The sequence below is a fragment of the Helicoverpa zea genome, chromosome 3, assembly GCF_022581195.2.
Source record: "Helicoverpa zea isolate HzStark_Cry1AcR chromosome 3, ilHelZeax1.1, whole genome shotgun sequence".
NCBI classification, from domain to species: domain Eukaryota; kingdom Metazoa; phylum Arthropoda; class Insecta; order Lepidoptera; family Noctuidae; genus Helicoverpa; species Helicoverpa zea.
This window is the reverse complement of record NC_061454.1, coordinates 13,230,276-13,246,727: the sequence shown is the minus strand read 5'-3', so window position 1 is coordinate 13,246,727 and position 16,452 is coordinate 13,230,276. Positions and strand designations below refer to the sequence as shown.

At 36.5% G+C, this 16,452-nt stretch overlaps 1 protein-coding gene across 1 annotated transcript in view; it reads left to right on the top strand.

Annotated features, from left to right (window-relative positions):
- The first annotated feature begins 1,201 nt into the window (after positions 1-1,201).
- LOC124646321 (transcription factor SOX-21-like) overlaps positions 1,202-16,452 on the top strand; it is a 43,070-nt gene continuing 27,819 nt past the window's right edge. Inside the window, exons 1-2 of the mRNA XM_047186448.1 lie at positions 1,202-1,451; positions 8,618-8,874. Of these exons, the coding sequence (XP_047042404.1) occupies positions 1,447-1,451; positions 8,618-8,874 (262 nt within the window). The 5' untranslated portion in view covers positions 1,202-1,446. The remainder of the gene's footprint in view (positions 1,452-8,617; positions 8,875-16,452) is intronic.

Below are 16,452 nucleotides of genomic sequence, written 5' to 3'. Positions count from 1 at the left end.
ACCCAAAAAATCGACTTCTACGAAGATATGTTAACCCATAAGATTTTATTATATTTATACTTCGTAAGTGATAAATATACGTAAGAAGCAAAAACAATAAGATTTTTAAATTGCCCAATACTTAACACAGATTATGAAATAGTTACAACGCTGTATGCTTATTGTGGGTAAAGTAAGGAGAGGTTGATACAGGCTTGAAATTGAACCCAAAATGTAAGAGGTACATATTAATAATAAAAAGTACATTTAATGAAACCTTTTCAAAGTAGAATCCAAATCATTGTTCTTATTGGATAATTTATTTAACTTGTGTAAAAACATATTTCAAAAAAAATATATATATTTTAGTAATAGTTTTTTTCTTAAAGTTCTATATTTTGATTTCATATGCATACCTACTTATCTAAAATAAAAGTTCCAGAAGATATGACATTATAAATAATTTTCTTGGTTTGGTATACAGGAAATTCTATTTGTTCCCATGTAATTGCATGTAATTGTTCTTGTGCAGACTAACCTTCCCCAGGCAATAAGTGGATACTTATGTATTTGTTATGAAATAGGCACCTAGGTATATACCTTAGCATTTCAAGCAACAAAGTTTGTCTGAATTTGTGTCTAGCTTTACTAACAATATGTAGGTAATCATCTCTTTAGAATAGGTACCTTAGTGCAATTATAAAAATTCTATAATACGTAGGTATACGTTAGGTAGTAACATTATAGAACTATTATATACCGAAAATATGGTTTTGTTGAGAAACCAAACGTTGGATACTCACATTGTTTTCTCAATAAGCATTATAATGAAATAACGCTAAGTGGCTATTGAGTGGTTCAGGTGAGACGACCGCTGTCATACGAATTTATTCTTGTTTCATACACCAACTCATCATAAACAAAAAGACGACGCATCAGAGTGAGACCGCGGCGCAGAACGCGCGCAACCAATTTGCATTGTACGCCCGGCTAGTAAACGTTTAAAATTCTTATTTCGAACTGTTGGTCTCGTTCTGCATAATAACATCCGTAAGGCAATGGTAGTTGCTTGGCCAATGGGGAGGCGCGGTGCGCACTCGTGGGCGTAGTGGAGCGCGCCCATTGGCCCGCGCGCTCGGGTTTATCACTTGATTTGTCGGTAGCGGCGTCACCGCAGTCGCGGCGCGCGATTGTCGATTGTCGCCATTGTGTCGAGCGAGCGACGGACGCGCGGAGCTCGCGCTCGTTTGATTTGCAACACGCGATACGATAACGCAAACCGAGTAAATCGATCGTGTAATAACAGTTACTTATACAATGACAACAGTTGTTCGTAATTATTGAGAATTTGTTTATTTTTGCGATTAAAATTTGTGTGTGCAGTGCCGGCGGGACTTTGTTTTTTACACGTGATTGAAAGGCTTCATCGTGGATCTGGAACTGCACCAACGTGCCAGCGGCCACTTCATGAGGTAAACACTACTCGTAATATCTTATTTAGTAAAAAACCTTTGGTCAGTTTAATGATGGCGGCAGACCACGGGTCGAAACACCGGCGATGGTCGATGAACTTGTGACAAATCGATTTGTTTTGCTGTTTGTTCCACGATTGTAGTTTCCTGTTTTTTTAGTTTAGCTAGTAGAAATAGCTTCAATGAGTTCTTGGTAAAGAATGTCAAGGGCAACTAAGAGTTCACGAGGAGGGTAAGTAGTTACGTAGATAGTGACTAAAGTTCATTATTAGTGGTAATTTTACGTAGGTAATTAGGTAATTAACCTGAACGTTTCGTAGGTAAGTATTTATAAGTAGTCCAAAGTGTCTTCTATTTCATACCCAGCTGACTATCATAAATTGTCTAGAGATTGTGATAAATAAGCTCCACGGTAGGTACCTGCTTGCCTACCACCCCTACACACATTGATATAGGTAATGGGCGTGTCTTATCCTATGTCTTATCTTTTAGGGATTACATAGGTGCTATACCTACTTATTCTTATAATATAAAATAAGCAAAAATACCTACCTACCTATCAAAGTAGTAGGTAAACATGTCAAGCCATAGATTCCCAATCTACCTATGAGTAGGTAGATAAAAATTACGAATGAGCAACATATCTAATTCTAAACAAAAATAAACCATAACTAGGTAGGAAGGTAGCTACCTACTTATTTATCTATCTGTTTAAAAGTACCTATATTACCTAACTACTATTTTATCACGTCAAAATAGTTAATCAGCCTCTCAAACAATCCCGCAATCGTAAAAGGGTCATAGATCATCAGCCTTCGCTTCTAAGGTGACCCTTTGCCCTGTAAGGTCATATCAAGTTGAGGGCGGCTCTATTACCTACTATTGATCCTATACTTAGTCCACCTACTTAGACTCTAGTACAATGAGTTGCCGTAACTATAGCGTAACATTTAACCATTAGTTCTTATTAGATAAGTAGCTAGATCGACTTACTACAATTTTATTGGTTTCTGATATCTACTTAGATACCTGTAAGGCACATAGGTAGGTAGATACCGAACCACCTATCTTGGTTGTACATTGCAAACTTGTAGTTTTCCGTTATAAAGCAATAGGTAGGTAGGTACAAAGATAAATGATAGTACGGACATTACAAAGAACTATTATTATAATCAGGATGTTCTTAAGTAAAAACAAATGCATCGGATCATCTGTCGGCCGACTGTTTAGTCTACCTACCTATCTAATCGTAGGTATTAATAGGTACCTACCTATGTCCAATTGCATAACGAACCTTATCAATGGAAAATCTTTGCATTTGTAACGTTCCTGTTAGCTTGTGGATAAGGTTGTTTTTCAAAGAAATCCAATAAGAATATGCCTACCTACCTATTTTTAGGTACCTACATACATATCTATTTTTACGATACCTTTGAAATGGGGTTTATGTACCTATACCGGGACTGCGGGATTGTTCGAAAGAGTTACCGCAGCCCTGGTAGGTACCTACATAAAGGGCTGGAGAAGGAATATGATGGGTTTTAGACAGTAAGTCTTAGACTCCCACACGCTGCTAACCTAACCCACAGTGTGTGGAGTGGTCATTTGATGATTTCTTTTAAAAAATATAAAAGGTACCTTTACCGTATCATGCCTTGTGTCACCAACGTCGGATGCCGCGCCGGCCGTCGCTACTTACCAATTTCTTATGAGACGGGCTCCAAGGTAGATCTGTTCCAATAACCCACCTACTTATGTGATTTTCTAATAAGACTGACATTTCCACCTAACTTACATGCGCGTACTCGTATACAAACCTATAGGTACCTAGGTACATACCTACCATTTCTATTTAATGTCTGCGACTTTAATATGGATTAATAAGAACAATTATAAATAGAAACGATGAAAGATGTAGTACCATCGGTCTTAGGCGTCGTCCTAATTGGCAGCGATCGCGCGATGGCGCGATGCGTTTTTCATCTCACGATCTCACTTGCGAGGTTCCGAGGTTCAAATAGGACACTCTGATGAAATCTGTGTGTTTAAACTCATCGAACGACGAGAACGCATCGTGTCATAGCACAATCGCTGTCAATTAGGACGACGTCTTAGATGAAAAACGCATCGCGCCATCGCACGATCGCTGCCAATTAGGACGACGCCTTATAGTCATAGGTTGAATAGGTAGGTATGTAGGTACATAAGCCATTAAAAATAAGGTTTTAAAAAGTAGGTTCATCATATCATGTAGGTAGTTCTCATATTATAATGGAGTATTTATATAAAAAAAGTCTATAGGTACCTATGCGGTTCACCTATGAAGATCTACCTTATAGGATAAGTACTTACCAATATTAATTATTGCTCAATAACTTAGTTACGAGTAAAACAATGGAAACAATAAAATAATACTATTGATGTCATTCTTCCATGAACATGTTATGGTATTTTTATTGATCATTGTGAACAAGTGTAGGTGGGTAACTTACCTTTACTTAACTTTAATTAGTGCCTATAGGTACGTAATATATTGTTGTGGTTTGACAGGTGCATTAAAAAAATCGTATAGTAATATTAATGAACAATAGCCTACCTATCTCTTTAAATAACTTAACTAAAAGAGTTTTGTAATTTTCGACTACCTACATACTCAAAAACATTTAGGTATAAGGCTTATATTTTTTCTTTTTCTAATTAGTTTTAAAAATGAGGTAACAATTAGATAATTATCTACTTATTAATATTATGTAGAAGGTGATATATTTTTGTGTTTATGTTTCATATATTTGTGTAGAATTTTTGTAGGGCGTCCATCATTGAGTATTTTTCTAAGGACATAGGTACGAACTGGATCGATTCAGAGCAATTTTGAATTTCCATGTCTTTGGTGATATTTTAATAAGGCAGAATTTTCATTAAGTAAAAACTTAAAAAAAAATAAAAAAGCATTTTGAAAAAAGAAATCATTTCAATTCCGCAGACAAAAATACCCATGACACATTTAAGACCCTTTCGAATCGGCAATGTTTTATAAAGCCAATTAGTGCTTGAGATTATGGTTCTAATGAGCCCACAATCGCTTCTCCTTTACAGCTGGGCTCGTAAAACCTCCGTATTTACACGTTTACAATGGTGATTAGTCTTTGTAGTCCGCCGACAAGTCTTTTTATTGTGATATGAGTTATTCGGATTAATATGTTCGTGTCTGCTGTGAAGAATGTGGAGTAGGTGTTCTTTTATTTGTTTTATAGTAAAGGTGATGTCAGAGAAGTATTAATAACGCTAGATGTCGTTGTATGCGAGGCTTAAATACTTTAGACAGACAAGCATTTCTTGTGAGACTGAATGGATTCTTAAAAATCTGCGACGAGTTGAGCTACAAACAAAGTAATCCCTAATATGTATAGCGTTAACGATTTGATTGTTCACATCGGGAAACCTCAAGCTTTTTATCTCTTATTAGCACCCAAAATTACTTAGAACCTTATTAGTGACACAAAGACCATCATTTGAATCAATAGCCAGTACCCACCAATTCTGATTACCACTTCATTACATTCATCCTCTTCGGAATCGGTTACATTTTAACACTAGCTTGTGTTCTCGCCGCCAGCAAACAGTAGATCATGCGTGCGTTTGCGCATCGAATTAGAACCTCTCAACGAGCGCCGATTTCACTTAGGTACCCACTGACAGACGGCTGTTTCTTTTTTGGGAGACAAAAGGTCGTTTTTCTTTTAAGGTTGCCTTTGTTGTGGATGAAAATCGCGGACCTTGCATTTATTTTCATACTGCATTAGTTGTCCTCAAAAATCTTGGCCAATATGGCGACGATAAAACAATACAAACTTAGCAGTGTTTCCTCTTGTGGACAAAGGTATTTTCCGAACCCATGTGGAGACAATTGAGGAATCAAAGGAACGTGGATTTGCTCATGTATTGTGCCTGGAAGCTGTAACACTTCTTCACTTACTGAAATACTTATTCTCTTTTTTTCTTTCAAAGTTCATATGCACAGCCTCATCTTCAATATCAATCTCGAACACTGCCCAACAATGACTAACTCTCAAAACATTCCAAAAAACCAACGGAACCATCTCACAAGGAATGTAAGCGCATTTTTCGATACCACAAGCGAAATCTCAAAGGTTCAACGTCAGGTCGTTAATTGTTAAGACAAATTCTCCCGTTGTTTGCATCGGTGATGTCTTACGAGTCGTAAGTAGTTTACAGTAGCTTATTTGTTCACTACCGTGGTTTAGTTTGGTCTCCGCAGACAGAAGTTCTGAATATTTGTTTTGAAACTATCGCATAACGAGCCTCTTTTGAATTCGAACCTTCAAAAATAATCTTTTCGATCTTGGACCGCATATACTAGGTAAAATTGAATTAGTCGTTGAATGCAAGCATATCGCATCCTAAAATACTAAGGACCTACATATAGATGGAAGTCAAGTCCAGATGCTACTTATCCTAGGTTTTATTGCCAAAAACATATTTAATGACCCTTCTGAAGTTGTAAGACGTCAAAAAGAATCTCCTACGCTTGCTAATGAGCCGTAATGACAGGCTGGGTGTCAGAATCACACCTCATTTGGCCCTCAATTTGCATTCGAAAGCAAACGAATGAAAAAGAATAAATTGTTCTCAGTTGAAAATCATTTTAAAGTGAAGAAGTCTTTTGGAGTGAAACCCTGAAGATGTTATAGATCCCATAATGTTTTTTAACTGACGCGCCAGACACAAACAGTAGCAGTAGCAACCCATATCCATTGTCAATGTTTGGTGACAAATTCACGTAGACCTGTCAAATAGTCTACCTTGCTGGCAAGTAGAATAAAAATAGCGTTTTGTTTTGTCAAATGAACCATGGTGACCATGGAGCTTGGGCTATTGCTCATACCGCTCAAATTAAAAATGTGAAACCAATGTTTTAGCGATGAGGATCAATTTTTCAACGCCCGTTATTAGTTTTAAGTTTTTTTTTATGAAAATAATAGATCTAGTTTATTTTAAAATATAATGTACAGATTAAAAAATATTTCTTCAATATGTTTTAGATAGTTTAAAGTTGAGAATTTTCTGCAAGTAAATCACTCAAACACAGCAATACATAACAGTTTTTTACGTTTTCTGTGGTAATATGAAGTAATTTTAGCTAATATTACTAAAGTGTCAGAGGATTCATGGTTCACTGGCTGTACCTTTCTCAGCTTGGCACAAGCTTTTGTCATTGACGATGATAAAATCACTGTAAAGGTCAAGATTTTTCATTGAATCTACCTATTTAAGAAGTATGTTTCAATTGTTTAAAAATCTTTGTTGATGCTTTTTGATATTGCAGAAATGTCCAAATTCTGAATTGTACTTGAAATCAGCAATTCATTAACTCCTAGAGAAAACTATTAAAACAGTAGAAACTCGTTTTTTATACTAGAAAAACAATTCTGCTCACGTTAATTGCTGTTAAAACCTCATAAAGCGTTCTAACAGAGCGTCCGGATTTAAGAATAACATAAACCAAATAGCAGCAGCTAGCTCGGTTGCGGTGACAAATATTGACACATTCCGAGGACAAACACGCCCTTTTTGACCCAAATACATCCTTCCAAGAACATGAAACCCCGCGTTTTAAAATAAAAACGTTCCATTTTTAAATAATGTTCGATTTGTAATCCGTTTTAAAATAAAAACGTTCCATTTTTAAATATGTTCGATTTGTAATCCGGGATGTGAATTTCATTAGGTCACCCTAGTTACACACACTCGTGTATTTACACACACATTAATTAGGGAGTTTTTAATAGTGTTTTCCTGAGTGTGACACTGTTTTGATACAGTGTCAATGTCTTACTGACGGAAACGTGTCTTGTGTCATATTTTTACTGCCTTAATTTTTAATGATGTTAGATGTCGTACGTACCGGTTGGTTCGTATGGCAAGTGCAGTTAGGCAGAATTAACTAATTTAAGAAAGTTTTGAGATTATTGAATGGTCATAAAATGGGTTTTATTAACAATGTGGGTACCTAATATTATATCACGAAATTATTATTACTGCTAGGTACTATTGACTACCTACTGTCTAGTACGACAAACTACAATACACCCTATGAACTAGCCAGCTAAAACAAACGACAACAAACATATCTATGCCCCCAACAACCCTACTAGGGTGACCATCAATAATGTCGGACATATGCTTCCAAACATTTTGTCTTGTACGCTCGTTATTATCAGAACACCACCCTCTCCTAGTTTGCGGTTCAAAGTTCTGCACAGTTCACTGATTTAATATCGTTTTGTTTTGTCTGTCACTGTTATTAAGCATGTTGTGTGGATGGTTGGTTACCATTTAATTTTGAGAATATAGGTACTGTTTCATATTATATTAATGAATAGTAAAAGTTTTGGAACACATTCATACGTTGTACCTCTTGACTACCACATTACTGTACTTAACGAACAAAAATGGATGTACACTTATACTGAAGACACTTGAATTAAAATCTTAAATGAAACCTTCAAATCCCTTTCTTCCCTATAACGGCAGCTTTTCATTACTTCCACTGCGCATTTCACTTCTTACCGTCTTACTTAAGGAAACACCGCTTCGAGGGGAGAGCCAATCAGAGACGAGCTCTTTAAAACCATCCCCGCGTCATAAGCTATTATAGCACCCTCCATATTAATATTTTCCACATTTTTGGGCACGATAATTGTCATCCATATTAAAAGTTACAATCTGCACGTGGTTCGTGTATTGGGGTACTAATGCTCTTGTTACTGGTTGCGTTTATTAATTTTTTAAGGGTGACGCTTTTTAGGATATTAAGAAATAGATGATTTTGCAGTTTTATTGATTCGGTTGCTAGGGAGTTAAGTGTCGCTTTAAATTGATACACGCAATGGCTGGGAAGTAGGTAGTTAAGTGGATAACTGTTCTACTGTCTATACATTAGTTGAATTAGCATGCAAAGGTTAAAGCTGACGTTAACCTTATAGTTCAAGAAAGATACGTGTCATTTAAGAAATATGTTTTTTATCACTGTGGTTTCTAAAAAACATTACTGAAGGTACCTCGTGGATAAATTAATGCCCTTAAAAATTCCTCCAGACTTGGATTTACATAAGCAAATTAATCAACATTTCTTATCTTTCCAGTGCCGCTGGTGCGATGTGTGACCGGACCGGCTTCGGGAGCTCCATGGGGCACTTCCCAATGGGCCCCATGTCTGCCATGGGAGCCATTGGGACCATGGGCTCCATCTCCGCCATGAACGGGCCCCAACAGAAGAAAGTTCAGGAGGAACATATTAAAAGACCCATGAACGCCTTTATGGTGTGGTCCAGGCTACAGAGGCGGAAGATTGCCCAGGACAACCCTAAGATGCATAACTCTGAGATTTCTAAGAGATTAGGTGAGTTTTTTTATGCACACGTTTGTTTTAATTTCTAAGCAAGTAGTTGGACAAGATTACCTACAGGGGAAATAAAGCAGGTGCACATTATCTTAATCAAAGATCTAAGCATTTGCCACAATTAACATTTATACTACAAGAAGCTGTCAACAAGTCAAACATTACACTTAATTTATACCTTGATTTGCACACTCACCGTCTTACCACAAAAACTTTTAAACGTCAGTTTATGCCTTGTCTAAAAAAATGTCAAATTATGACGTTGACATATGGTTCATTTTGCAGCCAAAATTTTATTAGACAAGTATAAAACAGGGTTTAAAGTTTTAGTAGTAAGGCCCTCAATTTTTAAGTTTCTGGTTTAAGCATCAACTTGTGTTATGACTACTAGTCTGTCTACTTACTTCAAAAATCTTCCAAAAGTGCTATCACTTCTCAATTCTCATTGATGGAGAACGAGCCAGTGCCTATTTCTTTGTTACATAGACTTACTAAGTAGGTATTTTTGCTAAAAATTGTGTGATAAAATGGTAAATCAATATGGCCGTGTTTCAATGCGCGCGAAACAGTCATTGTGTACTAATCTGATTTGAATGTGGATCGTAATGGATGACGGTTATTTCAGAAGGCTTGTTTAAATTATATGTACACATAAATACTTAAACAACTGTAACTGCAAAAGATGGAACTTTTGATACCTATAGTCTGACAGATCTTAATATCTCTCCTTCAAGAGAGAACATCATCTCAATCCACACTTTCATGCTTTGTACCACTTACTGTAAAGTATAGGCCTCCCCTTTGTGGTAAGATTACCAGTCTACTCTCATCCTTTGTATCCTCACACCATCTATCTTCCAAATTGTATCATACTTGAAGAAAATTAAATCAAAGCAAACAAAACCAGTACACTAAGTACTATTTACTGTTTCTAAATTAACGTTGTGAGTAACAAAACACCTTTGTGTTATAACTACAGTAATATACGATTACGTCACTACTCTAAGACGGCTTTGTTTCGCACAATCCATTGAATTCGGCACAAGTAAATTACTATTATGGTAAGCGATGGATCCCACTCTCCAGTTTCTAAAGGGCTCATTTTGATTGCAAATTGATCACTCGAATCTCGTCTGAATTATGATTTATTGAATCAATTTATATTAATTTATGAAGTGAGAAGCGGTTCTGTAGGTGGATTGTTTGACAGCATTGTCTAGATCATTTTCGCTATTGTGGGCTTTGAGCTATGTTAAGATGACAAGCGCTTGACGGCTGTTCAATGTAACCAACAACAAGGACTATAAAAAATCAACGTGCAAAACGCGCACCAATTTAAGCCCACACTATCGCTGTAATGATAAAGTTCGGAGCACATAAAAAACATAAACAGCTCGAAAACAAGTTAATCCCAAAAACCACTCGCGAACAGTCCATCGCCCTTCCACAGAAATGAGCCCTCTCTGCGCAAAACTCTGCGCAAATTAAAAATAAACCGCAACCTAAAGACGGAAGAAAAAAATCGCCGCAATCAGCCAACAGAAGCTAACACAGCGGGGGTATTCTCGAAAATAATCAACAGCTCAAATGTAAGCACAGTTTCGTATTCGAAATTTAAAAACGCCCAGAAATAGGGATGGGAGGACACGAGCGGAAGAGTATGGAAATACGAGCAAAACCGGCCACGGCCATTCTGGCGGTGACGGCGAGAGGAAACGACATTTTCTATTTTTTCCCCCCTCGGCTTTTTTCAACTCGGCCCGTGCGATGCGGTGTGTACTCGGTTTTAGACACCTATTTGTAAATATTGAAGATGGGGTTTTTTATACGAAACGGTGTTCGGGTTTTCAATTGAATATATTTTTAATAGAAGAATGGAGGTTTCGTGTGATTAAGATGCAACAATACAATTTGTTGACAAAGAATCCGAAGATTTCAATCAAATGAACGGTATTGAACTAGCATTTGAGAAGAGGCATCGTAAGGCTAAGTGTGTCTACAATTTAAGTACCTACCTATTCAATTCAATAACCTTAGTACCAGACCGTGTAACTTAATCGGTAAATATGCAAAACATTACAGAATAATAAACATGTACGGCACTATGTAATCTTACTGCAATTCACTCAGCAAACCAGCCGTTACAAATGTAACATCTTCATTCGTAAATTAGTATTACCGTCGCCCCCACAAAATTCACCGAACAACCAACGCCATCTATTGTCGAAGGAAAACAACACGTTCAATATTAGTTTTTCCTTTTGCAAGTGAAGCGAGGGCGACAAGGCTTTACGTAAAACTGGTATTGTCCTGTTCAAATACAGGCCATGCATTATTCATACTGGCACGTTTTCGTCTTGCATTTAGTCGTCTGTTTGGATTATTGGGGGAAAGTGGGGATTAAAAGTGTGCTTATATTTTCTTTATGCATATTCGGGATCTTTCTTTAGCCTGAATGGAAAAAATGTAGTAAATATTTTTGATTATTTTAAAAATGATTAATCAACAACGGAATATGTAACAATTTTTTTATTAAATATATCATGCATTGATAATTATAATTTTAAATAAAATATTAATTCCTATTCCACAATATCACATCCTTGAACTTTTTTATTGACAAAAAGACTTTGACAGCATAAAAATAAATAATTAAGGCCAAATCGACAACCAATCAAAGAACCCTCTATTTAGACAAAAACACAAGCAACCAGATATCGTATTCTCTAAACATCTGCGCAACCTGTCGACAAACGCACAACCTGTCGACAAAACGCATTGTTTAACGATCGCACAAATAAATGCGCGTTTTGTGCGTCAAATCAATCGTAATGTCGATCGGCACAAAGGTATGGTGCACAATGGCGCAAAAGTTTTGCGTGATTCACTGCCCGAGAGGATGCCGAACTTGTTGGGGATGACTGATTGCTCTGTTGGATAGTTTGATTACCTATAGCTAGTAAGTATTTGCTTTTGGTCAGTTTGTATCAGAACACTTATAAACGTGGGGTTTAATTGAAGCTATTCAAATAATTCAATTTCTTGCTGGGTCGTGAAGGGATTGACATTAAAACAGTTCACTTCATGGCGATTTATATTCATCAAATTTATTTGCAACTACGATGTAGTTAAAGATGATGCAATAAAAAACAGATGTTTTTGTTACATAAAAGCTACTGTAGTTGATAATCTTGCTTGATGATTTAAATAAGCCGGTGTTCATACCACGTGCAAGTGAACGACCGCTTTACGCTTCGGTGAACTTACTAAGATACTACTTTTTAGATAACAATCATCTCATGATGGACTTTGAACATCATCTTGCCTGCTATTTTAAAAACCTAAGTGTTTTTTTAAACATTGCATTCTTATCGCCGCCACGAACCTGTCAACAATATTTTTATATTGTTGCTAGGTTCGTGGCGGCGATAAGAATGCAATAGATAAACATTGGCATAGTCTTAGAGATGATGACTGATGGAAGTCCTACCCTTACAGAATTCCAGGTCGACAGTGGCCAGTATTTTTAAAATTTTTCTTTTCATTGAACCTTACAACAAGTCCGATGAATAGATCACTATCCTCCACCCCCGTACATCACATATGTTTGTTTTCATCAGTGTCTGATGCATACCCTTAATAGTTTACACGTAGGGGCGTTGCAACCCAGTTAATATTAATTAAGCTAGGGAGTGGGCCATTGTGTGATGTGTAATGGGGGACCAACTATCGTTGGGTGTCGTGTACAACCTGATGACTATGTAATGCATATTAATTGTAAGTTTAAGTCACTTGTGTTGGTTTGTTCCGTGGCGTGTTGAAAAAGACAGGAGTGTAGCTTGGTTACAGGTTACAGCATAGAGGTAGCCTGTAACGATCTAGTTTAGGTACGGTTTAAATGTATTACGTCAACGGTTATGAGTTTCTGAAGTAAATGAGGCTTACGGAAAATTACTAGATTCCGTAATTAGGACGAAAATAAGTAGGAGTGATGGCGTATAAAGCTGTCCATATCGAATTACTGTTTGTTTAATTAATACGGTCTTCCAACGTCTACTCAGAATCAGCGTATCAAACCAAACATTGCCTACAGTTTCTAATATCACTTCTGCAAAAGTTGTATGTTGTATGTTTCACTTCATCCGCTGCATGGCCACAAGCACATGTCAAATTAAAAACCTTCCGTTACACCTCAAGATAATTAAAGAAACAAATTGCCACCCTATTCCCCCATCGTTTAAGAATTAATACAACGACAGATGTACCATTGTATTACATAACAACAACACATAGCTGATACCTAATTTACGTCGATTTTCCTCGCTTCAGCTATCGTAGGCGTATCGGCAGTTTTTTTCAAGCTTTTTTGTTTTCTAACCGTTTTTTGTTAGATGCAAGTAATTACTGGCGTACAAAACGCTATTGGATATTTTGGAGCGACTACAACGGGCCCGGCCAATAGTAGGACCGTGACCAATCTCCACAAAGAATTCTCTTCTCATATAAAACTTGGGAGTTTTTTACCAACAAAATAGTGTATAGTCCGCACAAATAACCTATACTCTTTGTAAGGAATCTATTAAAGCGATACTATAGTAAATTTTGTGAGAATGACTCTTCCGTTTGTAGTCCGGGAGCTCGTCTATTATAAGTAACTGATACAAATTGCATAATACTTTTTTATTCTGTCCAAAAGGATGAGTTATTCATGTCTCGACTGGTTTTGTGTTTAAATTGATTTAAAAGGTTATTGTACTGTTGATGTCCGGTATTGATGCCGTCTTTACATCTGATAGGAGATGCCATGTTTTTTACTAATTAACTACGAGCTTTTTTGTTGGAATCGAGATTTGGATGTTAATCTAGCTTTATGACGTCTCGAGTGTATTGAGGATGCATTCGTTTCTTTCACGTTTTGGTATAATATCACAATAAACGATGTCTTTTGTAGTTTAAGGAAGGCTTTAAAATATCTTATTTATCTGAGCGTGTATACAGTTCATACTAAGAGGAACTTAATTTAGGAAATAAGCTGGTTAGCGTATAGGTATTTTCTCGCTTTTTTGCTTAATAGTGCCAGCTATTAGTTCCGATTCAAGAAGCAATACCATTTATTGTAGAGGAAAACAGTTATCTTACCTAGTGTTCATTCACTTCTGTCAGCACTAGTGATGTAATAAATATACCTACAAGATAAAGTCGATTCCGCAATAAATATAGCAATAGGTTTTAAGACTTTGTTTACACAATGAAAATAACAACACTGCAACAATATTAATTAATCCTACCTATTAATCTTGGACATAATTCGCTGAATGACTGCTTTTAGAAATTGTAAACCTTTAAGAAATCCCTTGTGAATCTACGAATGATGAAATAGACATAAAAGCTAAGGGTTAAAAATACATACGTCGGTAACCAGAGATTGATGTTAGTTTAAAAACGCTGTCTAGTACACACGTAATACATAGTTATGTACTTGAAACGGGGCCAGCTTATCGCTCCGTCGCAGGCCCGACGCCCTACCGGGGGTGTTCGCAACAAAAATACTGTTGTTTCCTTATTGTTGCAGTCTGTTGTCGCTTGTTGCTGACTGTTGCCGTTGTTGCCGGCAAGGGCCCCCGTTGTTTGCCGTTGTTTAATTACCTACTAGCGTTTTTGTGACGCTGTGTAAACGATGTCATATTTTTGTTGTCGAGCTCCCGGTCTAGTGGGTTATTCTTTTTGATGGCTTAATTTTTGTATGCAAAGCCTTAGTGTCTGGTTTTTAGAATCCTGTGTCTGATGATATATGGAGGGCTCTTGAAACTCGTGTAAGCTACCTCGCTTGCTTCTATAAATACAATTTGTAAGGACCAAGTTACATGCAGGATCATGATGCAACCTTTGCCAACTGCATAAACTTGCGTCATTATTTTCCACACAAAGCACTGAAACTAACAAGAACTAAAGCAATATCTTGCACAACTATCAGTTTCAACTGTAATCCCCCACAAAAGTACCAACTATCCAACCAAGCCCAAAACGACACCCCTCGAAAAAAAAATCTATTAACATTTAATAAAATCATGACCTAAATAACGTTTCTTACCATTTCAATTTTACGGACGAAAGGGTGGTGGGTGCTCCTTCGCCATGCGTCTTTGTAAACCACCCCCAACTCCTGGCCCCTGCCCCCCTCTCCCCTTTCCTCCCCGTTTCACCATTGTCGCATGGCACACAAGCTTTCAGAGTAATGAAGAGCATTTTCGTCCGATTCTGAACACAATAGCCTCTTTAATACTAGGTAGAGAGGAAACTTCTTTGTTGACGGGAGTATTGTACCTACCGTGTGTGTTTGGTGTATGCTTTGTTTTTTGTTATGTTTGTTCGCGTGATTGTTGCTAACAATGCTGCTATGTACGTCTAATGTAGGTGTTTGATGTTTTGTCAGTGGCCGAAATATAGCTGTTTGTTATTGTGTGTACGATCTTGATAAGGCTGTATCAATATGAGCTAACGTTCTGAATAATTCAGGCAACGCTGATTTTTCTCGGAAAATCCTTGCCTTTATCTTACATTTGATACAGGGTCAATATGAGAAAACAAAGTGCTACAATAGGTACGGATAATAGCACCAATAATAATACAAGCTACCTTGATGTCTTAATAGAATATTCTAGGAATATCCTTCACATACTCCGATTCGATTTCAGAAAAGCTCATATTTTCCGTACAATGAAGAGAGTCGCACACAATCGTGTTTCTTTCAATAGAAATGAAAATATCGGAAAGGAAATCAATATATCTGTCACATGATGAAATGACAATGTATTGTACATGGAATAATTTTATTACAACAAAATAAGAAAGTACTACAATAATGTCTTACAATAAAAATAAATTTTCTTTCTTAACAATGTGTGTAGTTTACACAGGCTTTTACTTCAAACTATTGTTCACTTAACATTAACACACACGTAACAAAACATTAGAAATTGTGGATTTAAAACAAAATGAATGTGCACAATAAATAATTTTCAATTAAATTGCAAATCACTAGTGAAATCCAACATGCAAGTTTTCCGTTTGCTAAACTAATTATTGTCTAATGAGTTATGAATTGAATAACCATAAAGCTTTTTAATTAAACTCATTTTCAATTTCTCTATTCCAATTAAAGGCAACTAATAACCATTTATACCTAATTCCACAACTGAATACCGGACAATCATTGTTCAGTGTTGCCATCCCATTGCCATTGTCTCCCCGTAACGAACGAGCGCTGTAGGAAATAATTATTGTGTAGTGGCAACACTTTAGTAGTATCGACACGTGCGTATTGTGTTACGATTGTTAGTGTTGCCGTTAATTAAGAATAAATAAATACCTTTAGGGTTGGTAGAGCGAAAAATATTGGGGATCGAGTGTCTGAGGATGTTGAAATGTAAACCGTTCTTTTGTGTAATTTTTTATAAAAATAAGTTATGTTTATATTCTGAAAAATAGGGAGTATAAGCATTATACAACAAATTTTATTCAAATGTCATTCGCCAACACTAAAATAACATTGTAAGCTCGTCAAGAAAACTTTCACGA